General features: G+C 37.1%; 1 protein-coding gene across 1 annotated transcript in view; it reads right to left on the bottom strand.

Annotated features, from left to right (window-relative positions):
* Nucleotides 1–348: 348 nt before the first annotated feature.
* The window catches only part of LOC136254625 (adhesion G protein-coupled receptor L4-like), an 86,025-nt gene continuing 61,179 nt past the window's right edge, over nucleotides 349–25,194 (bottom strand). The window contains exons 18-26 of the mRNA XM_066047369.1: nucleotides 12,927–13,083; nucleotides 12,803–12,869; nucleotides 8,470–8,536; nucleotides 8,323–8,420; nucleotides 3,294–3,420; nucleotides 3,203–3,244; nucleotides 1,619–1,687; nucleotides 1,523–1,565; nucleotides 349–666 (exon numbers count right to left, since the gene is read on the bottom strand). Of these exons, the coding sequence (XP_065903441.1) occupies nucleotides 530–666; nucleotides 1,523–1,565; nucleotides 1,619–1,687; nucleotides 3,203–3,244; nucleotides 3,294–3,420; nucleotides 8,323–8,420; nucleotides 8,470–8,536; nucleotides 12,803–12,869; nucleotides 12,927–13,083 (807 nt within the window). The 3' untranslated portion in view covers nucleotides 349–529. The remainder of the gene's footprint in view (nucleotides 667–1,522; nucleotides 1,566–1,618; nucleotides 1,688–3,202; nucleotides 3,245–3,293; nucleotides 3,421–8,322; nucleotides 8,421–8,469; nucleotides 8,537–12,802; nucleotides 12,870–12,926; nucleotides 13,084–25,194) is intronic.

The following is a 25,194-nucleotide window of genomic DNA, read 5'->3' as shown; positions in this document are numbered from 1 at the left end:
AAGTATCCTTTTGTGTCGCACGTGATGCTGCAGTCCCACAATCGATGCATGCATCGTAACTAGAGACTAGTATGGAGTGATTGTAGACTGATGAGCTATTCTGTATGCATACAGATAAGAGTTAATAACTGTAGTTAGCCATACCATGCACTTAAAAACAATTTTATGAATGCATGTATGAACCCACACAGGTTGTTCACTGGAGTAGGCATCATGTTTGGGCTAGATACGCCCCTGCGTAGTATTAATATTATTTTAAAGCCAATCGAGCCATTGTATACATCTTTACTGAAATAACCATTTTATTAAGATCATAGATAAAACACAAGCAGGCAGTGATGTCTTGCTGGAACTTTGTTAACAAACAAAATCTGGATTGTTATACAAGACTCAATCATTCTAGATCTATTATGTTAGTGTGCAATGTATTAAAAGTAAACCTATCTACAAAATTATCTAATATACACCCTGTATGTATATGAAGCATGTGTAATATTAAAGGAACCTTTTGTATAGTACAATTGCATAGTCAAAGATGAGATTCTTCAGTAATTTCTTCTTCATGGTGCTTCACACTTTTGAAGGTTGACATAGACTCTTCATTTCTTTCTGGTGTAACCTTGGTCTCATAGACATCATCAACACTGTGAGGGTTACCTACAGACACTGATGCAACATATAAGGTAGAATTACTATGAATAATAACTACTTATAAACATTTGATGATTCCACATGTGTAGAAGTAGCACACCCCTCTGATAGGGTACAATCATTACTGACGACATTATCATAGCTTCTCAGTACTGTTGAATTTATTGTTACACTTTTCCTAGCACATTGGGTATCATCATGTGTACTTGCTATATAGTAAGTTGTAGGAAACAAAAGTATAAATTATGTATAGTGGCCATGTACATTACTAGGCCTGAGTCAAATATGCTCAAAATTTTGCCCAAAATGCTTTCAGGGTTTTCCCAAAATTTTCACCTATAATGTTTTTCAATGTTCCCATTATGTTTACAATATGTTCCTAGGTTAACAACAATAATCTTGGAACATCATTTTAAACAGTGAATTCTCTATTAGAGTATTTCACTACAAAATGACTGTTCTAGTAGTGAGTATCAATCTACTGCGTGTACAATGCATTTGAGCGTTCTATTGCAGTATGCAGTTTCCACTGACTGCTCTATTAGGGAGTGTCAATCTATTTTCAAAGAAATAAGTTTGAAATATCTACCTTATATGCTACTGGCATAGCACTATAGCCTATCATGTTTATATTATGCTGGCATATATATTACATATACATGTATATCAGTTCTCTTTGAAGACTGATTACAGTCAGTATCAGTTCTTGTTCACCTACCCCCCTACCAAAACTAATACTATCAAAGAGCTGAACATGTGTTTATTCCTATAAGATAACTTGGCTTTTCATGTGCTCTCAACTATTAGATATATAGTGTTACAATGAGGCTCTTGTAAAATGTTATAATAATGTTGTGGTTAGCATACTCACTTTCAAAATGTTTTGCTTTCTTTGGAACAGAATGACCTTTACTCTGCATTAAAAAACAATTTCAATATTCAAAAAGTATTTACTAAAGTCACTTACAGATTGATGTATATAAGAACTTTCGGTTCCCGAAATGCTGTTCCATTTATTACGCACAATACTCAAGAACTGTAAAATAATAAATAAAATGTACATGACAGTAGCTGGCTTTGAAGGTTGATGGTGGAACAGTATAGTAGTGGTCACGGCGGTTTGTATACTCTGAAAAATAGTGGTAAGAAAACATGAGACCTTGGTAGCTGTATCTGATACTAAACCTAGAAAAAGTTTGGGCACAATACAAGTTGGCAAAGCATTGAGCATCCTGTCAGCAAAGCACAATAGGTACAAGTACCATGATAATTATATAGCCTAGGGGGAATGGGGGAGTTTTTGTTGATTTCAAAGTTTTCGGGGGTTAACAATAAAAGTTTTATCCTTGAAATATTTTGAAATTACACCTGGGATTGTTTGCAAATCTGCAAAAAAAATTATATTGTTCAACCATGAAATATTCCCCCTTCAAATATCTAGGCTATACAGTAGTGTACTGGACTCTGGAGAAGCTTTAATTTTGCACATATTGCATGAAGAGTAGATTGGGGTAGTCTGAGTGCAACTGAAATTACAAGTAAGATAATCTGCTTGAACAGTCATCATAATTATGTCATAAGCTCAAATATTATTCACAGATGCATATGCTACTCTAATAGAGCAGTCATGAAGCAATTTTGTTGGGACATAGTTGGGGCATACTGGATCATGACATACCGTACAGTTGGGTTGTTGAGCATATGTATCTATTAAGCACATGTTACTTAAGTGCATTCACGATTAACCTGGCTGATAAGCATACACAGCATAATTCATACACAAATACTGACTGTATTAATTCCGTCTATGTTATGGTGTTGGAACTAATAGTCCAAATATTCTACCTTGGTTCAAACAAAAACAGATCACAGCCCCCAATAGTGAATAACATTAGAGTCATTTATAGATTTGACATTCGTTTTGTCTAATTATAAGGAGTTTTTAAAAATAGTTGTTCCAATACTGAATAAAGACGGGGTTAGAATATGTAGTATTGGAACACTATTTTTGCTGTGATACTTCGTCAAATGTGAGGTTCAGCATGTGACAAAACTAAACACAGGAAGAAAAGCTGGAAGTGCTAGAAAATTAATGTCTCCTCGAGCTCCTTGAGGTCTCCCTTCACTATGTATACAGCAAATCAGCCTTCACTCAGAAGAATTTCACCCAGATAATGGAGTTAATATCCTTATACACTGGCGTGGTGACTGGCGCAAACTACTAGCTACCCTATTATATACAACGTAGTGATTCCGTGTTAAGCGCAACATAATTATTTGTTAGGCATATGCACCTAACATAGCACAATTTTTTAAAAAGTTTTCTTCTAAAATTATAAGTGCATGTGCTTAACAACCTGACTCTATGGTAGAAGCATTGCAAAAAAATCATTATAACAGACAATTTAAGGCCCAGTCCTATGTACTTGATTATTTTTATATAAAGTGACTTTTATCACCTTGGATTTTGATGATACTTTGGTATACTACAAATTAACTGATCCATCAGAACACATGATTATACACTGTCTATGATTACTTGCATACTTACCTTTTCATTTCTTAACACATAGAGAATTAAGATGAGTAGACCCTATTAAAATGCCAATATTAGCATAAGAAATGTGTTTTATTGTACTTACTTGTAATGAGTTCAGTATTGTAAATATCCAGGCAAAGACAGTTGTATTTTCATTCACAGCCAGTATTCCAAACACCCAAGTGGTTCCAAGCAAGGGAACAAATATCACAGCAGCTTTCAACAATGATCTATAATGATTCATAATTATTTACAACTTGTGTATACTACAGTGTATATCTGTATCCACACAAAAACATCCAAGCTGTGAAAAAATGATGCGGCCTTAAAAATCCTTGGTGAAAAAGTTATGAAGTCAAAGGTGGTGGCCAAGAAATGGTTGCAATAATGTTAATGCTAATAATGCACAGCCGTACCATTTTTTCACAGCTTGGTTGTTTTGTGTGGGTTTCACTTCTTTTTGTAGTTTGGTCACAAAACCAGCCTATGAATTACTTTGGGGTTATATTTACTCACATTTCTTCTTTTCTATAGAGACACAGTGATAATTGCAAAAGACAGGCTTATTAAAATGCATGATTTACCTCAATATTTGGTAATAATATTATTGTAATCTATATATATATAAAGCTGAAAAGCCATCTGTCAGTCTGTTTACATTCCTTTGATGTCAGATGATTATCTCACTAACCGATGCGTGTATCGAAGCAGTTGCTGTTGGTAAACAAAGCACTCATCATCTAAGAATCACAGCATTTTAAAATGAAGCTTCTAATTGCCGTCGCTTGTCATTTACAGTGCAATTAATGCAAGGGTGTAGACAAAAGTTCGCTTGAATTCTTTCTGTAAACTGCATGCAAACCGCAAATAAACACCTATACTGTGTGTCGTGCGGCCAAGAAAGCCAGCAACCACACCGTGAGTATATTTACAGGAAGAAAGAAAACCGTGAGTTCAACAGCCAAGAAAGCCAGCGACCACGCCGTGAGTATATTTACAGGAAGTAAGAAAACAGCTTTTTCATGCGTGCATAGCTCCATGGCCCCTTCTCCAAAACACACCAATTTTGCATTATAGCTGTCCCCCAAGTAGGGTACGCCACACAGCAAATTTGATTAAATTCGCAATAGCCATTTGCGAGATATGGGTGTTCAAAATTTCGTTTTAATTTCTTCGTTTTTTTTCTTCTTCTGTCGTACGGGGGGCTATGGGGGCTTCGATTTCTTTTCGCACACTTTGCAAAAATTGCTATAAAATGCAAACATGTAACTCGATTGCCTCGATTTTTGGCACAAATGAAGAGCGTGTAACGGTGGATTCACGTACACAAAGCTTGTTATGAATCTGCGTAATATTCAAGGAGTTATGAGCGTTTATTCACGTAAAAAAAGATCAATCTTCTGTCATGGCTACAGGGTAAACCAAGTATAGAAATAACTTGAAAATTGGTGTGTAGATAGGCTGATCATCGTAGCAGTGCCTTTTGATAGTTACAATAGCAATAGAGTTACAGCAACAAAGTTATAAAGCAAAAACTAAAGAAGTGTAAAATCGTGGGATCGAGGTACTCTAATAGAGCAGTCACTGCAGGGTAAAAAAGGTGTGCAAAAAATGTCGGAAAAGAAAACTTACCAGAGTTTGAACCAGGGATCTCCATACCTAACACCTGCATCCTTAACCATTGAACCACTGCTACCTTGGCTGATCACCTCACTTAATTTCTGCTTTATAAATGAAATTTCTAGTTGAAATCTGCTTATAATCAAACATTTGTAATTTCATAGATCTATCAATAGAAGTACTAGATTTTTCTAGACCATTCTATGTATGTTCTATTAAAAGTCCTCAAAAAATGTGCACTCTATTAGAGTATTACAATAATATTATCAAATATTGAATTAAATCATGCAATGAAATACATTTATAAGTCTGTCTTCAATAATCATCATTGTATCTATATAGAAAAGAAGAAATGTGAGTAAAAAACAAACCTCAAAGTCAGCCATAGGTTGGTTTTGAGGCCTTATAAAGTACAAAAAGATGTGAAATCCACACAAAAACAGCCAAGCTGTGAAAAATGGTGCGGCCTTAAAATGCCCGGGTGAAAAAAAGTTGTGAAATCAAAGGTGGCGGCCAAGAAATGGCTGCAATGATGTTAGTGTTAAAAAAATTTTAATTATGGCTGTGTGCATTGTTAAAATTTATTAGCATTGCAGCCATTTCTTGGCTGCCGCCTTTGATTTCACAACTTTTTTTCACCCGGGATTTTTAAGGCCGCACCATTTTTCACAGCTTGGCTGTTTTTGTGTGGATACCTTTATATGACAGTTTTTAATGCTTTTCTTTTAATGTTAGATGCTTAGCTAAATCGTCAAGGTGTGCACCTTCTAAAGCATAAGGTGTGGATTCAATTCAGTTGGTGACTTTTCTTTCTTTTTTTTTGCTTTGGCAATCTTTAGTGCAATATTTTTTCTATGATTATTATAAGAACTTATCATGTAACATTTATCTCTAATTCTGAACCTTCTTTGTGCAACTTTCTTTTTGTGTTTACCATTCAGTATAAATACTTTGACACCAACTTATAATGGTTTTAGTATGGAATAAGGATAATTGTTAGGTGAGCTGGAGGTACGTACATGATATTATACTGTATCTATAGAGTAGATACTGTTTCAGCATTATAAATTTAGAATGAGTATCCTTACCATTGTCAGTCATTTGTCACAATGAAATCCTGCATGTATACGGTAGGCTTAATACACTGATGGATGTAGTACTGCTGGAGTGTAGGTGTGCTTACACAACTTTGTACAGGTGGGAGTCCCAATTTTACTTGAAAGTGAAACATATTTAATATATAGAGAAACTCCTGCAATGTAGGGCAGGTACCGTGGGCAGGTACTAATACTGTAGGGCAGGTACCATTGTTGTAGGGCAGGTATACTGACACTATACACACATTAATTTTCTTTTTGCTGTCAGTTATATGTCATATCTGCTATTATAAATTACATCATCACCTGTGTGGTGGTACTACTACTGTTGTTAAGCTTGGTTAGCTACACACATGTAGCTCTGCTGTTAAGCTTACCTGCCTGCATCATTGGCAGAATGCAGCTTAATGTTAAATGTGACATCATCATGCATACTTAAAGTTTAATGCTTGGTTCCCGTTGCATTTAAATGATTGTATCATACACTACGATAGTAATGTATAGTAGGGACCACAAAGGAGTAGGCATGGCCCACGAAATAACATCACCCAAAAAATAGCCTCAATTTTCCCAGACGACAATGAGGCAGTATTGTTTAGGTAAAACTAAGCCCAAACAAGCTTTCAGATCGACCCGAAATGCTTCCAACAAGTTGCTACGGAATTTTAAAAATTTTTATTCAACGGAATTTTCTACTGACTGCCTGATGCCTTCAGACAAGCGTAACTCGATAACGGCTAAGGCTACGGGCTTAATTTTTTCACTGTTCGACATCGCTTGAGTCTGAGAGGTACCTTTTGGCATACCGCAGTACGTACAATGCATTCTTCATGGACTTACCAGTGTCCTCCTTTGTGTCCCATTCATCTTTGCTGACAGCAAAAAGTGTCGATTTGGTGGTAGCACGTGATGGCTTCCCTTAGTAATGAAAATCGTCCATATTTTTCATAGTGGCTACTTCGATTGCAGAGGTGTTTTTAAAACAGTTTTTGATTCGTACTGCTGTGTAATGGGTTAAACATAGCCAAAAACGAAGCGTAATGGATACTTCACTTTTCAGACGGTAATTTATATAACTGGGGAATGCGACACCAACCCTTTCGGTATGTGTTGGTTACAGAGATGCTTTGTGAACAGCTCTTGATTCGTACTGCTGTGTAACAGGTTGAACATAGCTGACAATGAAGCGTAATGGATACGTCACTTTTCAGACAATATAGCTGGGGTGCACAGCGCCATTTCAAATGTAGTATGTGTCACCAATCATAATAATAGAGCAGCAAGGTTTGTGATGAATAACTATAATAGAACAGCTAGTGTTACAGAAATGTTGAACAGTTTATAATGGCACACACTGGAAAAGCAAAGAAATAATTTGAGAGCCTCACTAATGTATAAAATAATTAATGACATGGTAGATATTAATGTGCACCAACAGTTTAGACCAAACTACACCACAACTAGAGGTCATCATCAAAGATTTCTGCAGTTGCCAACAAGGGTAAATGCTTATAAGAACTCCTTCTTTCCTTTTACAATAAAATTATGGAACCAACTAGATGATCATATTATCCAAGCTCCATCTCTTGATTTATTTAATAATTATATAAATTTGTAAATAAGTAGCTAGCTACATATGTACGAATATACTCATGATTGAGTTTGTACACTAACAAATATATATATAATATAATTTACAAAAAAAAGTTTACAAACAAGTATTTCAAAAAATTTGGAATTTATAACTAGAGTAGGGACCATATCACATCGAAAAAAGCACTGAAACAAGCTGGAGTAGTGCATGATATTAAATCACAGTAAAACAATAAGAAGTGTTATATCCCTACTTGGAGCACAGTAGGGATTATAACACTACTTATTGTTTTACTGTGATTTAATATCGTGCACTACTCCAGCTTGTTTCAGTACTTTTATCGATGTGCTATGGTCCCTACTCTAGTTAAAAATTCCAAACTTTTTGAAATACTTGTAGTCAATACGGACATGGTAGCAAAGGGTAATTTCAAGCTTAATGTGCAACATAATTATTCATGCACAATATGGAAAATCCTGCACTGTAGGGCAGGTACCAATGCTACAGTCACTTATTTTATGCTGGTCAGTGAGTTAAAAGTTGTGGAATGATGTTACAGATATAGCCTGCATATTAGTACACACCTGTGTGGTGTATACACATTACTATAGTTGTCTTAGTTATTATGATCATGTACAATATTGCTTTCAGGCCTAAAAGTGATATATATCTCCATATGCATGCATGCTGTGTGAATACATGGTGATGATGTTTTATGCTTATGACCTTTAGTTAGTGTGCACATGGTCCTGCACATTGGGCAGGTACCAATGCTAGTAGTATAATACCAGAACATTCATATTAAACAATATTGTCCTTACTTCACAGTTTCAAGTGCAGTTGCTTTCTCAGTAGTCATGTTGCTGTATTTACTTTTAAACACTTCATAAATGGCTATAACTAGAATAAACAAGTTCATCTGAAAAAGTAAGTTAAATTATATTTTGTAAACCCTGATCTACTCTAACCACAATGATCAGTAACATAGGACCAATGAAAGCCCATATAGCACCATTTTTTTCAGATATCCAACATCTATGAGAAAAAGATAGTAACAATTTACAATTTTGTTTAGTAGATTCTTATACACAGTTACAATACATGTCACTGTGTTTGGTTGGCTTGTAATTGTTTGCCTCTGTGCATCTATTGGATGATTACATGTGCACTATAAAGATGCACTTAGTAATCATGTGCTTTCAAAACAGCTTCAGTGATCATCACATACATTCAGTTAAGCAATGCCATTTTGAAGCAAGACAAATGCATAGTATGTCATGTGGCTCAAGAAGCTGGCACATTGCACCAGTGTGTTACTCATAGGAAGAGCAATAATACAATTTTCATGCATACATAGCCCCGTGCTGCCTTTATGAAATAAGACGATTTTTATATGCAATTTCCCTCCACCTTCAGTTCTCCACATACCAAATTTGAGTAAAATTGCTCCAAGGTATGACCTTTCAAAAATTAGCTTAATTTCTTTGCTTTTCCCCTCTGTTTCTTGTTTATCTTTTTGCACATTTACAAAAACTGCTATAGAAGGCAAAAATATCCCTTAAATTTTGGCAACCATAAGTGGGGTGCAAAGGCAAATATTGGTATTAATAAAATGTGGTTTGAATATGATAAACATTTGTGGATAGGCACCAGCCTATTATGCTTTTAATTCTACCTATTATGCTATGCTGCAGTGCTAAAAATGTTTGCCTATTATGTTCATAATTGTGCTCAAAATTTTTGCCCAATTCCCATGTTTTATTACTTTCTAATGGATAATGATAAACTTTCGCTTATGGTTAAATGTAAAAGTACTTGTTGTGCATTAAGAATTTGGCTACATTGTAAACTATAATAACAGTCATGTCAAATAGCTACTTAATGCTATATCAGTGACATCAACTGTCCTATTATCATCAAGAGTTCATAATATAATAATATATATAATGAACTCTTAATTGTTATTGTCTTTTTCTGTGGCATACATTTTTGCTTACAATACGACAATTATTCTGCCTATTATGCTTGCAAGTATGCTTGATGCTTTCAGGCACCTATATTATGCACAGAATTATGCCAGTATAATAGGCTGGTGCCTATTTGTGAAGTTATTAATTATTGTTGATAAAAAGTAACACCAATGTGTTGTCACTCCCAAATTGTAAACCGCTTATAGAAAGAAGCTGAAAATTGGTACATGGATAGATTAACCATTGCACATCAAACCTTTTTGTGGTTCGGAAGAAATTGAGCTGGTTAATTACCATGAAAATTTGCTGACAGTGTGTAACACTTATGTGATAGAGTTTTGATAATAAAAATGATTGTTGGCCACACCTACCAGGTAAATCACTTAAAGGAATTGACCATAATTTTATATATTTTATTGGTTTAGCCATAAGATAACAAAGCATAATTTATACACAAACACTGACTTATTCCCTCTATGTTTGATGTTGGAACTAATAGTCCAAAAAGTTTCTAACAAAAACAGATCACAGGCCCCAATAGTGGATAACATTGGGGTATTTTATAGATCTGTGTCCCTTTTGTCTCATTATACCGTCATGGGGAGTTTTTTTGAAATATTTGCTTCAAAAACAACATAATATTATATACGAATTATGAAATACATTACAACATTATTAAGTATATTGTATTAATCTACAGTACATACAAAATAATAAACCTAACTTGAACAGAGACACAAAGGGACTAAGGGAGGCATGATAGAAAAAGGAGCAAAGTGCTGAATGGGATGGAGTTACACAAAAAGATATTATTTATAAAAAAAGGAATATCTATTATGAGTTTAAGGGAGACTGCTTACATAAGAGACATACAGTAAGTAAGTGAGATCTAATTGGAGCAGTAGAGAAGGTACAATAGTCAGTAATAGGTATATAGTTAATGGAGCATATCATAATTATATCATTGTTACAATAACAAATACTTCCATTGGGTGGAGAGAGACGACTAGAGCAGCTCTTCACTACATTCTTCAGAGGATATGGACCATTTGAAGTTGTGAAAGAGAACATAATTTGCTTCTACAAACTCAGTGGACACCACAGTTTTGCATTTATCTCAAGTTGTAGAAGTGTTTTTCTGAGTGTGGAGATTCCATACAGCATAATCCAGTATAGAAATCACAAGTGCCATAAAAGCTCTGTGTTTTGATGGAGAATGGCAGGTATACATATGATGGTGCAAAAAGTTTAAGACTTTAGCAGAAACATGTGACATCTGATTGTTTCATGATAGCTTAGATCTAGCAACACCTAAGTACTTGACAGATGTGGCCCAGTGGAGATCATGGCTAAAATAGCATAGTGGGTGAGCATTTAATTGAAATGCACAAAAGTTCACATTAGAAAGAGTTAAACACATTTTCCAGTTGGAGCACCAAGATGTTACAACCAATGACCGATTCTACTGAACAATACATAGACAACCACATCATCCACAAAAACTATTATGGTAGAGCAAACAGCAAAATTAATAGCAAATCTTTTTTAACCAGCGTATATACATAGCATATAGTAAGGAAGTTTGGTAGGAGAGGAAAGTTTGGCGAATTTGGCAAGTCAGAACAAACTCTGCCATATTTTTCATCTAATACAAATCTGTATTAGCTAACAAATTCGCCAAATGTTTTCTTGCCAAAGTTCTATAGTGATAAGTTCACCAAAGTTTCCTAAGAAAGTTCTGAAGAAGTTACCTGTTATACTGTAAGTTGCTCTGTAGAGAGCCTCTCTACAGGGCAACCTACAGTATAACAGGTAACAGGCTCAGCTACAATACAAGTAGAATTCAGCTATAAGAAAGTACTCTGTTGAGAGTTCAGCTATGTTGTAAGTCTCTTCTGTATAGAGTTCAACTAGCTTACAAGCCATCTGTAGGGAGTTCAGCTATGTAACTGGTCACCATGTAATGTTACAAGTCAACCTGCAGAGAAGGTTACAAATCTACTCAAGTCAGTCACCCTGTAGAGTGATCAGCAAGGTTACAAGTCACTCAGTAGGGAGTCCAGCTACATTAAAAATCAGTTTAGCTAGATTGTAAATCATCTGGTAGAGAGCAAAGCTACAAACAAGTCACCCAGTTAGAGAGTTCAGCTACATTACAAGTCATACTGTAGAGAGTTATGCTACAAACAAGTCGCCCTGTAGGGAATTCAGCTACAAGCAAGTCGACCTATGGAGAGTTTACCGTATAACGGGAAATTTCCAGAGGGTGTAATTTTTGGATAATGATCACTGTGAACTATTTCAGAAATAAATTTTCAGATAAACACCACAATTAGCACTTGACGAAAATATACAGAATCATGCTCTGGCAAGGCAGGTGAAGACTTATGTGCGTCATCAGGTCATGGATTACGTGATGGACTCCACCACATGTGATGGACTTCACGTAATGCCTAATAGTGACACTTAATCCCCGTAAACATCTGCTCTCTTCGCTATTTCTGCCAGCTTTTCTTTTCCTGTGTATGTAGCTACACCACGTGGTTTCCCATTTTCCTGCTTCCACTGGCGTATCTTCAACATTCTGGTGACGCTTGAATTGGCAACAGCAAGTGCAGAACTAGAGCCAGCGGACCGTTGTCAACAAGTAAATAAGAAATACTGGTATTGCCACTCTGTTTACACACCTTGAAGTACTTGAGGAGTGCTATGTCAACTTGCGATTGTTACCTAAATGTAGACTACATATGAATAAATAATTTCGGAAAACTTATTTTCGGAAAATATTTAGTTTTCCGAAATATCCGAAAATTACACCCTCCAGAAATTTCCTGCTATACAGTATGTGATAATTTTAAAATATTAGTTTACAGTAGTATAAATAACAAAAAAAATTATATAGCCTATTAAAATATCACATATAGAACATAACAATGTTCATCATTCTTCTAGAAAAAAAGTTATAATGAGGTCCCAATAGGCTGATTTTGTGGTATGCAATTACAAGCAAAAAGAAAGTGATGTCTATGCCAAAATAACTAAGCTGTTGAAAAAAGGTACTATCTCCAAAAGAGCCAGGGTGAAAACAATGTGAAATCAAAGGTGGTGGTAAAGTAATGGCTGCATGATGTTAATGTCAAAATTTTAGATGATCACATTCATTAAAGTACATCAATGCAGGCTGCTACCTTTGATCCTTTGATTTTACAACTTTTTTCACCCTGGCTCTTTCGGGGGGCCACACTCTTTTCACAGCTTGGTTGTTATGGGTATAGATTATCTTTTACTAGCATATTGACATTTCACTCTACCTCAATCAGTGATTACATACCTGTCATTAATGCCATAATGTTCATGTGATAGAGCAGCTGATACAACAACAATGGGAATAGGCAGACCTGAATATACACATATGGGTGCGAAAAGTACAGTGGTTGTAGCATGTTATAACTCACCCCAACCCAACATAAAGAAAAACAATTTCCTTTTAAAAAATCCATCATAGAACACCAGTTTGATCATAATGAACATTAGGATTCCTTCACAAAGCATCCAGCTGAATGCAGCCAAGAAGAAGTAGTGAAGTAAAATAGTTACAGAGAGACAGGTGCCCTTTAAAATAAATGCAAAAACAATCAATATGTATTGGTAACTAATGTAGATGTTGCACATGTGTGTGTGTGTGCGTGCGTGCGTGCGTGCGTGCGTGCGTGCGTGCATGTGTGTGTGGAGACATCACAGCTAAGTGGTAGAGCACAAGCCTGATTTCAGGTTAAATACTCACTGATATATACCCAGTTGCTATTGCTATTTCCTTGAGCAAGAAAGTTTACTCACATTTCTTCAGGGACTAAAAAAGGGACTTGGTGTGGCTAGTTATAAGTGACCTTTGACTTATAAAAGTAAGACTATAATAACAAGCTGCACCACAGAGTTTAAAGTCAAATTTATGTATATGTACGTATGTGCGCTTCTTACATCTTTTTACAAGGATTAGGCAAAAAGTACCATGAGATCCAATTTTGAAATTATAATTATCTCTACCATTTGATTAAAAATTGTCTTACAAGCAGACCTATACAGGAGCGCATCCAGGATTAGACAAGAGGGGCACACCATGACCAGGGTAGTAGGTATATAGCTATAAAAAAGCAGAGGGTTTGGGGGAGCACCACACACATTTTACATGTTTCAGGAGGATGACATACAGTACTTTTATACACCAATATATAATATACACTTATACTTTTAAGTGGTCTAAATTGATTGTGAGTTGCATGTTGGGATCAGTGACAGTCATGAGTTAAGCCTAAAGTAAATTGTCATATATAAGAATGACATACAAATGACCAAGTGAATTTAGTTTGCAAAAAAAACCAATCCTAGTAGACTACATAACTAAATGTGCATAGGTTATGCAGATGTAAGTTTTCATACTCAGTAGAGAATTCTTAATAGTGTTACATACAGTGACTGTTCTATTAGAGTATTTGATTTTTGACTACTTTATTAGAGTATCTATTGAATATTTGGGGGGGAGGGGGAGGGGAGGAGAGAGACAACCCCTGTGCCTTCTCTGGATCCACCACTGCTATAGTCATTCAGTAGTTACTTTTGTAATTTTAGTAATGTATATATTTATTTGCTATCAAACCCTGTAGTAACTGTATCCATGATTCTTTTAATTTAATTCCCTGTTTCCTTAAAATTACTTCCAGCTCTCAGTTATTCTCTCAAATTCAGGCCTTAAATTAATGTGCGGTCAACAGACAAAATCCGCACAAATTGCACAATGTCTGCACATGATTAGTTTTGGGTGGACACACATGTCCTTGCAAAACCAATAGTGGTACCATAAAAGCAGATGTGTACATGTTTGTTTGTAGTGCTAACAATAACTGTCACTTGGTTGCTAGGAGATCTACATTTCCCAACCCATGCCACCTCCCCTTTGTGTACTGCTATCACCAGCAGCTGTAATGACCACAGTCTGGTGGGTGTCTGGATTAAGTGGAATGGAATGGTGGACTGGAATGGTGGAATGGACTGGAATGGTGGACTGGAATGGAATGGTGGAATGGAACGGTACTTTGGTAAATTCAATTGGTGGTCACCTCTTTATAAAGATCACCTTCTAACAAAGACCACTTCTTTATAAAGACCGTTTTACTTTAATGTTTAAAATGCTGCTATCTTGTATTAGAGTGTATCCCCATAGAATGGTCTTTTTGATCAGTTGTGTGCCACATGCCTAGAAAAATCAGAGTGATAAAAACCTTGCTATCAAATCACCAACTAATCAGTTCAACATCAATAACTACATCACTTTCAACTCTACCAATACTAGATCAGGCTTCAGCAACAAACTCTTGTTACCTCAACATCTTAACAACATCAAGACACACGGTAGTGTGTCGTGTGGCCCAAGAAGCTGGCGCGCAAACCCGTGTGTATATTGACAGGAAGAAAGAAAACGCAATTTTCGCACCTCCGTAGCTCTGTGCTGCCTTGATGAAACAAGACAAATTTTGCTGTGTACATTCCCTCCAACTTCAGTACTCCACATTCCAAATTTGAGCGAAATCGCTTCAGGCATTCCTAAGATATGCGACTTCACAAATTGGCTTAGTTTCTTCGTTTTTTTCTTCTTATTTTTCTTCCTCTTTTCGCACACTTACAAAAACTGCTATAAAACGCGAACGCGTTATCCGATTGCCTTGAAATTTGGCACACAGAAGGGGGTATAAAGGCGCATCTCTGTACCAACTTTGGCTGGAATACCATAAACAGGCAAAGAGTTATGAGCGATTATGCACGAATAATAACACCAATATGTTGTCACGCCTACAGGGTAAACCGCGTATGGGAAGAAGCTGAAAATCGGTGGGTGAAAGGTTAACTATTGAACCTCAAACCTTTTGTGGTTTGAAAGAAATCGAGCTAAAAACCAGGAAGATACAGCGAAAAAATCAACAGTGTGTAACAATTACGCAATCGAGATTAGCTAATTTTATTATTATTATTATTATTATTATGCTTGCCACGCCTACCAGATAAACCACTTGGGGTAATGCTTTGAAAATCGCTGTACAGATGGAGTTATCATCTTAGAAAGGCTCTTCAATGGTGTAGAAAAATCAGACTTAAAGCCACGGAGTTATAACACGAAATCCAACTTGGTGTAGTAAGTGCGAGATCGAGATACTCTAATAGAGCAGTCATCCTAATAGAGCAGTCACCCTGAACAGAATTCAAGAGATCAGTTAGAAATAAGTAACAGAGATCAGCTACAAACAAATCACCCTGTAGAGAGTTCAGCTACAAACAATTCACCCTGTTCAGACATCAGTTAGAAGAAGTTTTCTTGTAGAGAGTTCAGTTACAAACAAATCACCCTCTTGAAAGATCAGCTAGAAGATGTCACCTTATAGATAGTTCAGTTACAAAGAAACCACCATGTAGAGAATTCAGCTACAAACTAGTGACCCTGTAGATACATCAGCTAGAAGAAGTTACCTTGTAGAGAGTTCAGCTACAAAGAAACCATTCTGTAAAGAGCTCAGCTGCAAACAAATCACCTATACAGAATTCAGCTACAAACAAATCACCCTGTAGAGAGATCAGCTAGAAGAAGTTACCTTGTAGATAGTTCAGCTACAAACAAATCATCCTGTAGAGAGATCAGCTAGAAGAAGTTACATTGTAGATAGTTCAGCTACAAACAATTCACCCTGTACAGAGCTCAGTTAAAAGAAGTTTCCTTGTAGAAAGTTCAGCTACAAACAAATCACCCTGTAGAGAGATAAGTAAGAAGAAGTTACCTTGTAGATCTTTCAGCTACAAACAATTCACCCTGTAAAGAGATCAGCTAGAAGAAGTTACCTTGTAGAGAGTTCAGCTACAAAGAAACCATCATGTAGAGAATTCAGCCGCAAACAAATCATGTATAGAGAGTTCAGCTACAAACAAATCTCCCTGTAGAGAGATCAGCTAGAAGAAGTTTCCTTGTAGAGAGTTCTGCTACAAACAAATCACCCTGTAGAAAGATCAGCTAGAAGAAATCACCTTGTAGAGAGTTCAGCTTCAAAGAAGCAATCATGTGAGAGTTCAGGTACAAACAAATTGTCCTGTAGAGAGATCAGCTAGAAGAAGTTACCTTGTAGAGAGTTCAGCTACAAAGAAACCATTTTGTAAAGAGCTCAGCTGCAAACAAATCACCTATACAGAATTCAGCTACAAACAAATCACCCTGTAGAGAGATCAGCTAGAAGAAGTTACATTGTAGATAGTTCAGCTACAAACAAATCATCCTGTAGAGAGATCAGCTAGAAGAAGTTACCTTGTAGATAGTTCAGCTACAAACAATTCACCCTGTACAGAGCTCAATTAAAAGAGGTTTCCTTGTAGAGAGTTCAGCTACAGACAAATCACCCTGTAGAGAGATCAGTTAGAAGAAGTTACCTTGTAGATCTTTCAGCTACAAACAATTCACCCTGTAAAGAGATCAGCTAGAAGAAGTTACCTTGTAGAGAGTTCAGCTACAAAGAAACCATCATGTAGAGAATTCAGCCGCAAACAAATCATGTATAGAGAGTTCAGCTACAAACAAATCTCCCTGTAGAGAGATCAGCTAGAAGAAGTTTCCTTGTAGAGAGTTCTGCTACAAACAAATCACCCTGTAGAAAGATCAGCTAGAAGAAATCACCTTGTAGAGAGTTCAGCTTCAAAGAAGCAATCATGTGAGAGTTCAGGTACAAACAAATTGTCCTGTAGAGAGATCAGCTAGAAGAAGTTACCTTGTAGAGAGTTCAGCTACAAAGAAACCATCATGTAGATAGTTCAGGTACAAACAAATCACCCTGTAGAAAGATCAGCTATAGAAGAAATCACCTTGTAGAGAGTTCAGCTACAAAGAAACTATCATGTAGAGAGTTCAACTACAAACAAATCACCCTGTAGAAAGATCAGCTATAGAAGAAATCACCTTGTAGAGAGTTCAGCTACAAAGAAACCATCATGTAGAGAGTTCAGCTACAAACAAATCGGCCTGTAGAGAGATCAGCTAGAAGAAATTACCTTGTAGAGAGTTCAGCTACAAAGAAACCATCATGTAGAGAGTTCATCTGCAAACAAATCACCTGTAGAGAGTTAAGCTACAAACAAATCTCCCTGTAGAGAGATCAGCTAGAAGAAGTCACCTTGCAGGAAGTTCAGTTACAAAGAAATAAACCATGTAGAGAGTTCAGCTGCAAACAAATCACCTGTAGAGAGTTCAGCTAGAAACAAGTCACCCTGTAGAGAGATCAGCTAGAAACAAGTCACCTTGTAGAGAGTTCAGCTAGAAGAAGTCACATTGTAGAGCTACAAAGAAACTACCATGTAGAGTTCAGCTGCAAACAAATCACCCTGTAGAGAACTCAGCTACAAACAAATCGCCCTGTAGAAAGATTAGCTAGAAGAAGTTACTTTATAGGGAGTTCAGCTATGAACAGATCACCCTGTAGAGAGTTCAGCTACAAACAAATCACCCTGTAGAGAGTTCAGCTACAAACAAATCACCCTGTAGGGAGTTCAGTTACAAAGAAACCACCATGTAGAGAGTTCAGCTGCAAAAAAAATCAATCACTCTGGTGAGAGTTCAGCTAGAAGAAGTCACCTTGTAGAGAGTTAAGCTGCAAATAAATCACCCTGTAGAGAATTCAGCTACAAACAAATCACCCTGTAGAAAGATCAGCTAGAAGAAGTTACCTTGTAGAGAGTTCAGCTACAAAGAAACCACCATGTAGAGAGTTCAGCTGCAAACAAATCACCTGTAGAGAGTTCAGCTAGAAACAAGTCACCCTGTGGAGAGATCAGCTAAAAACAAGTCACCCTGTAGAGAGTTCAGCTAGAAGAAGTCACATTGTAGAGAGTTCAGCTACAAAGAAACTACCATGTAGAGAGTTCAGCTGCAAACAAATCATCCTGTAGAGAGTTCAGCTAGAAGAAGTCACCTTTTAGAGAGTTCAGCTACAAAGCAACCACCATGTAAAGAGTTCAGCTGCAAAAAACTCAATCACCTTGTAGAAAGATCGGCTAGAAGAAGTTACCTTGTAGAGAGTTCAGTTACAAAGAAACCACCATGTAGAGAGTTCAGCTGCAAACAAGTCACCCTGTAGAGAGTTCAGCTAGAAGAAGTCACATTGTAGAGAGTTCAGCTACAAAGAAACCACCATGTAGAGAGTTCAGCTGCAAACAAGTCACCCTGTAGAGAGTTCAGCTAGAAGAAGTCACATTGTAGAGAGTTCAGCTACAACGAAACCACCATGTAGAGAGTTCAGCTACAAACAAATCACCTGTAGACAGTTCAGCTAAAAACAAGTCACCCTGTAGAGAGATCAGCTAGAAACAAGTCACCTTGTAGAGAGTTCAGCTAGAAGAAGTCACGTTGTAGAGAGTTCAGCTACAAAGAAACCACCATTTAGAGAGTTCAGCTGCAAACAAATCACCCAGTAGAAAGTTCAGCTATGAACAGATCACCCTGTTGAGAGTTCAGTTAGAAACAAGGAATCCTGTAGAGAGATCACCTAGAAGTATCGCCTTGTAGAGAGTTCAGCTACAAACAAATCACCCTGTAGAGAGATCAGCTAGAAGAAGTCACCTTGTAGAGAGTTCAGCTATAAAGAAACCACCATGTAGAGAATTCAGCTGCAAACAAACACCCTGTAGAGAACTCAGCTACAAACAAATCGCCCTGTAGAAAGATCAGCTAGAAGAAGTTACCTTGTAGGGATTTCAGCTACAAACAAATCACCCTGTAGAGAGTTCAGCTACAAAGAAACCATTCTGTAAAGAGCTCAGCTGCAAACAAATCACTTGTACAGAATTCAGCTACAAACAAATCAACCTGTAGAGAGATCAGCTAGAAGAAATTACCTTGTAGATAGTTCAGCTACAAACAAATCACCCTGTAGAAAGATCAGTTTGAAGAAGTTACCTTGGAGAAAGTTCAGCTACAAAGAAACCATTTTGTAAAGAGCTCAGCTGCAAACAAATCACCTGTACAGAATTCAACTACGAACAAATCACCCTGTAGAGAGATCAGCTATAAGAAGTTACCTTGTAGATAGTTCAGCTACAAACAAATCTCCCTGTAGAGAGATCAGCTAGAAGAAATTACCTTGTAGAGAGTTCAGCTACAAAGAAACCACCATGTAGAGAGTTCAGCTGCAAAGAAATCACCCTGTAGAAAATTCTGCCTGAAACAAATTGCCCTGTAGAAAGATCAGTTAGAAGAAGTTACCTTTTAGAGAGTTCAGCTACAAAGAAACCATTCTGTAAAGAGCTCAGCTGCAAACAAATCACCTATACAGAATTCAGCTACAAACACATCACCCTGTAGAGAGATCAGCTAGAAGAAGTTACCTTGTAGATCGTACAGCTACAAACAATTCACCCTGTAGAGAGAGCAATTAGAAGAAGTCACCTTGTAGAGTGTTCAGTTACAAAGAAACCACCATGGAGATTTCTGTAATCAATATAATATTATGTGACCGGATTTGCGAAAAGGGGTCTTCCACACACATCCAATTCCGTAACCGTTGGAGACCATAACTCAGTGTTCAAGTAACATATTAACCTGAAAATTTCACCACGTATTCAGCTATAGTGGTGCTCACCACTGTCCAAAATTCAAGGCAATAGCTCTTTCCAATCTGAAGGTATCAATTGTCAAAGTTGGAAAATTGGATGTGTGTGGAAGACCCCTTTTCTCAAATCCGGTCACATATGTATTATACAGTATATATAATTTGTACATTTACTGATAAAATATTTAAAGTACATCTACTTCATCTTTTCTTCTTCCTGTAGTAAAGAAAAAAACATAGGTTAAAAAAGTCCCAAAGCTGGCCATAGGCCGGCTTTGGGGTATACAAATACAAAAAGAAATGAAATCTAATCCAAAACAGCCAAGCTGTAAAAAAAGTGTGCGACCCTCAGAAAGGCTATGGTGAAAAAAGATATGAAATCCAAGGTGGCGGCCAAGAAATGGCTGTGATGGTAGGTTAATGGTAAAAATTTTAATAATGACAATTCAGGTGAATTTTGTGCCAAGACCAAGCGGCACCAAATTCACTGAATTGTTGTTATTAAAATTTTTACCATTAACCTACCATTACAGCCATTTCTTGGCCGCCACCTTGGATTTCATATCTTTTTTCACCATAGCCTTTCTCAGGGCTGCACTCTTTTTTTACAGCTTGGCTGTTTTGGATTAGATTTCACTTCTTTTTGTATTTGTATACCCCAAAGCTGGCCTATGGCCGGCTTTAGGGCTTTTTAACCTGTCATTTTTTTCTTTACTATAGGAAGAAGAAAAGATGAAGCGGGGTGATTTCTTTCTAGCTGACCTCTCTGCAAGGTGATCCTTCTAGCTGATCTCTCTACTGGATGACTTGTTTGCAGCTGAACTCTCTACAGGGTGATTTGTTTGTAGCTGAACTCTCTACAAGGTAACTTCTTCTAGCTGATCTTTCTACAGGGTAATTTGTTTGTAGCTGAATTCTCTACAGGGTGATTTGTTTGCAGCTGAACTCTCTACATGGTAGTTTCTTTGTAGCTGAACTCTCTACAGTGTAACTTCTTCTAGCTGAACTCTCTACAGGTGGCTTGTTTCTAGCTGATCTCTCTACAGGGTGACTTGTTTGTAGCTGAACTCTCTGCAGGGTGATTTGTTTGTAGCTGAACTCTCTACAAGGTAACTTCTAGCTGATCTTTCTACTGGGTAATTTGTTTGTAGCTGAATTTTCTACAGGGCGATTTGTTTGCAGCTGAACTCTCTACATGGTAGTTTCTTTGTAGCTGAACTCTCTACAGTGTAACTTCTTCTAGCTGAACTCTCTACGGGTGGCTTGTTTCTAGCTGATCTCTCTACAGGGTGACTTGTTTGTAGCTGAACCCTCTACAGGGTGATTTGTCTGTAGCTGAACTCTCTACAAGGTAACTTCTTCTAGCTGATCTTTCTACAGGGTGATTTGTTTGTAGCTGAATGTTCTACAGGGCAATTTGTTTGCAGCTGAACTCTGTACATGGTAGTTTCTTTGTAGCTGAACTCTCTACAATGTAACTTCTTCTAGCTGAACTCTCTACAGGGTGATTTGTTTGTAGTTGAACCCTCTACAGGGTGATTTGTTTGTAGCTGAACTCTCTACAAGGTAACTTCTTCTAGCTGATCTTTCTACAGGGTGGTGTGTTTGTCTCTACAGGGCAATTTGTTTGCAGCTGAACTCTCTACATGGTAGTTTCTTTGTAGCTGAACTCTCTACAATGTAACTTCTTCTAGCTGAACTCTCTACAGGGTGACTTGTTTCTAGCTGATCTCTCTACAGGGTGACTTGTTTCTAGCTGAACTCTCTACAGGGTGATTTGTTTGTAGCTGAACTCTCTACAAGGTAACTTCTTCTAGCTGATCTTTCTACAAGGTGATTTGTCTGTAGCTGAATTCTCTACAGGGCAATTTGTTTGCAGCTGAACTCTCTACATGGTAGTTTCTTTGTAGCTGAACTCTCTACAATGTAACTTCTTCTAGCTGAACTCTCTACAGGGTGACTTGTTTGTAGCTGAATCCTCTACAGGGTGATTTGCTTGTAGCTGAATCCTCTACAGGGTGATTTGCTTGTAGCTGAACTCTCTACAAGGTAACTTCTTCTAGCTGATCTTTCTACAGGGTGATTTGTTTGTAGCTGAATTCTCTACAGGACGATTTGTTTGCTGTTGAACTCTCTACATGGTAGTTTCTTTGTAGCTGAACTCTCTACAATGTAACTTCTTCTAGCTGAACTCTCTACAGGGTGACTTGTTTCTAACTGATCTCTCTACAGGGTGACTTGTTTCTAGCTGAACTCTCTACAGGGTGATTTGTTTGTAGCTGAACTCTCTACAAGGTAACTTCTTCTAGCTGATCTTTCTACAGGGTGATTTGTTTGTAGCTGAATTCTCTACAGGGCGATTTGTTTGCAGCTGAACTCTCTACATGGTAGTTTCTTTGTAGCTGAACTCTCTACAATGTAACTTCTTCTAGCTGAACTCTCTACAGGATGACTTGTTTCTAGCTGATCTCTCTACAGGATGATCTGTTCGTAGCTGAACTCTGTACAGAGTGGTTTGTTTGCAGCTGAACTCTCTTACATGGTGGTTTCTTTGTAGCTGAACTCTCTACAAAGTGACTTCTTCTAGCTGATCTATCTACAGGATGACTTGTTTCTAACTGAACTCTTTACAGTGTGATCTGTTCATAGCGGAACTTTCTACTTTAATTTAATTTAATAATTGTTTTACAGAATTGGAATTACATACAGTAGAGGCTATAGTGATTACAGAGACATACAATTCTGAAGGACTACCAGTGTCCTGCACTGGTAGCCTAGAGCACTAACTACTTAACTACAAAAACTATACATGCATACATTTATATAATTGTTACAAATAATTATAATTGGTTGGTGCAGGAGTCTTGGAGCAGCGGGTACAAGGACACAGTTAATGGAAAGTACAGGGGGTATTATCAAAGTTAGCTAAAAAATGATTCCATAAAAATGCTTTCAACTTTGGTTTGATTACATCTAGTGATTGAGATAGGTCAATTATTGGTAAAGAGTTCCATAATCTTGGTAAACGATAAAAATATGAGTTCATCATAGGGTTGATATGGGCTGTCTTGGGGTATAACTTTGTGCCAGCAGATCTTGTTGGCACAAAGTTATACCCCAAGACAGCCCATATCAACTACTGGGTGATTTGTTTGCAGCTAAACTCTTTGCATGATTGTTTCTTTGTAACTGAACTCTCTACAATGTGACTTCTTCTAGCTGATCTCTCTACAGGATGACTTGTTTCTAACTGAACTCTCTATAGTGTGATCTGTTCATAGCAGAACTTTCTACTGGGTGATTTGTTTGCAGCTAAACTCTCTACATGATGGCTTCTTTGTAGCTGAACTCTCTATTAGGTACCTTCTTCTAGCTGATCTGACTACAGGGTGACATGTTTGTAGCTGAATTCCCTACAGAATAACTTTCAATGTATACATGCAGCTGAATGCTTTATTAGGGTGACTGTTCTATTAGAGTATCTCGATCTCGCATTTGCTGCACGTAGTTGCCTTTCGAATCATAACTCAGTGATTTGTAATCCGATTCTTCTGTACTACTGCAAGAACTTTCTATGATGATTATTCCAGCTACATACTGATTTTCAGCTTGTTGCTCTAAGCGGTTTGCCTGGTAGACACGAAAACTAATAGTTTTTTTTATTCATAAAAATCGATCGCGTAATTTTGACACAGGTTGGGTTTTATGTCATATCTCCATGGTCTTTATCTCGATTCCTTTCAAACCACAAAAAGGCACTCCTACGATGGTTGCTCCATCTACATATCAATTTTCAACTGATTCCTCCAAGGGGTTTACCCTGTAGGAGTGACAGACCTTCGACCTTATTTTACGCAAATAATCGGTCATAACTCCGTGAATGTCCATCGGATTCCTACCAAAGTTGGTACGGAGATCCGCCTTAATGAGCCCTTTAAGTGTGCCAAATTTCAGCCCAATCCAAGCACGCATTCGTGTTTTATGGCGAATTTTGCGAAGTGTGCGAAATGAAGATGAAGAAGAAAAAAAACGAAGAAATTAAAACGAAATTTTGTTCGCTCGTATCTCGGAAATTGCTGGAGCGATTTTCTTCAAATTTGGTATGTAGACTCCCCTAACTGGGCGGCACGTCTCTAGCAAATTTGGTTCCAATCGAATAAGGGATCACAGAGCTACATAGGTGTGAAAATTGCGTTTTCTTTCTTCCTGTTAATATACTCACGGTGTGGCGCGCCGGCTTCTTGGGCCGCACGACATACTATCGTGTGTCTTGATCGCGACATTCTTATTTTCATCGTTTACCATCCCTGTGGAATGCCATACCAATTCTAGACCTAAACATGTCAGTTTGTTTGCTGAAATCTAAACTGAAATCATATCTGTGGGACCATTTCCTGACTAACTTTGATGAAAACAACAACTGCACTCTACATTACTTGTGTCCATGCTCCAGAAGTCACCAAACTAAACCTCCAACTACCAATTTTAATCACTTATAATCTTAACTATGTAATTACTTAAGTAGTTAGTATTAATTGTACGTATTTTATGGCTGTTGGTTGCTACCAACAGACTTTTGGTGTTTTTTTTTGCTTTTTGTTTAACACCATAAAGCCTAAATAAATAAAAAATAAATAAATAAAAGTAATACAGCAATATACCCCATGCAAAAACAGTTTGGCTGTATAAAGTGACGTCCCCATCAAACTAAAAGTAACTGACAACTAAAGGAGCTATTATTTGGGTGAGGCCAAGAAATACTGACAAATAACTTGCTATAATTTATAAAAATTTGGTCCATCACCATTCACTCGTACAGTCTTGCTGCATTCCTAATTAATAACCTGTAACTCTAATAGGCTAGTAACTTATTATTATTAGCACTTTACAGTGACTGGCACTGAAGGTCTGACAGCAACATGTACTGTAGCCTTAGGATTACCTAACTTGATTCAAGGACTTAGAACTAGCTGCCTTTTTTCTCCTCTACAACACCGGACTATTGAGAAAGGTAACAATTTACTAGCCAATTAGATTTACAGGGAATTAATACAGTCAGACTGCACAAGTCAATGATAAAGGACCAAGATTATTG

Source organism: Dysidea avara, chromosome 4 (genome assembly GCF_963678975.1).
Source record: "Dysidea avara chromosome 4, odDysAvar1.4, whole genome shotgun sequence".
Taxonomy (NCBI): domain Eukaryota; kingdom Metazoa; phylum Porifera; class Demospongiae; order Dictyoceratida; family Dysideidae; genus Dysidea; species Dysidea avara.
This window is presented reverse-complemented; position numbering and strand designations above follow the sequence as displayed.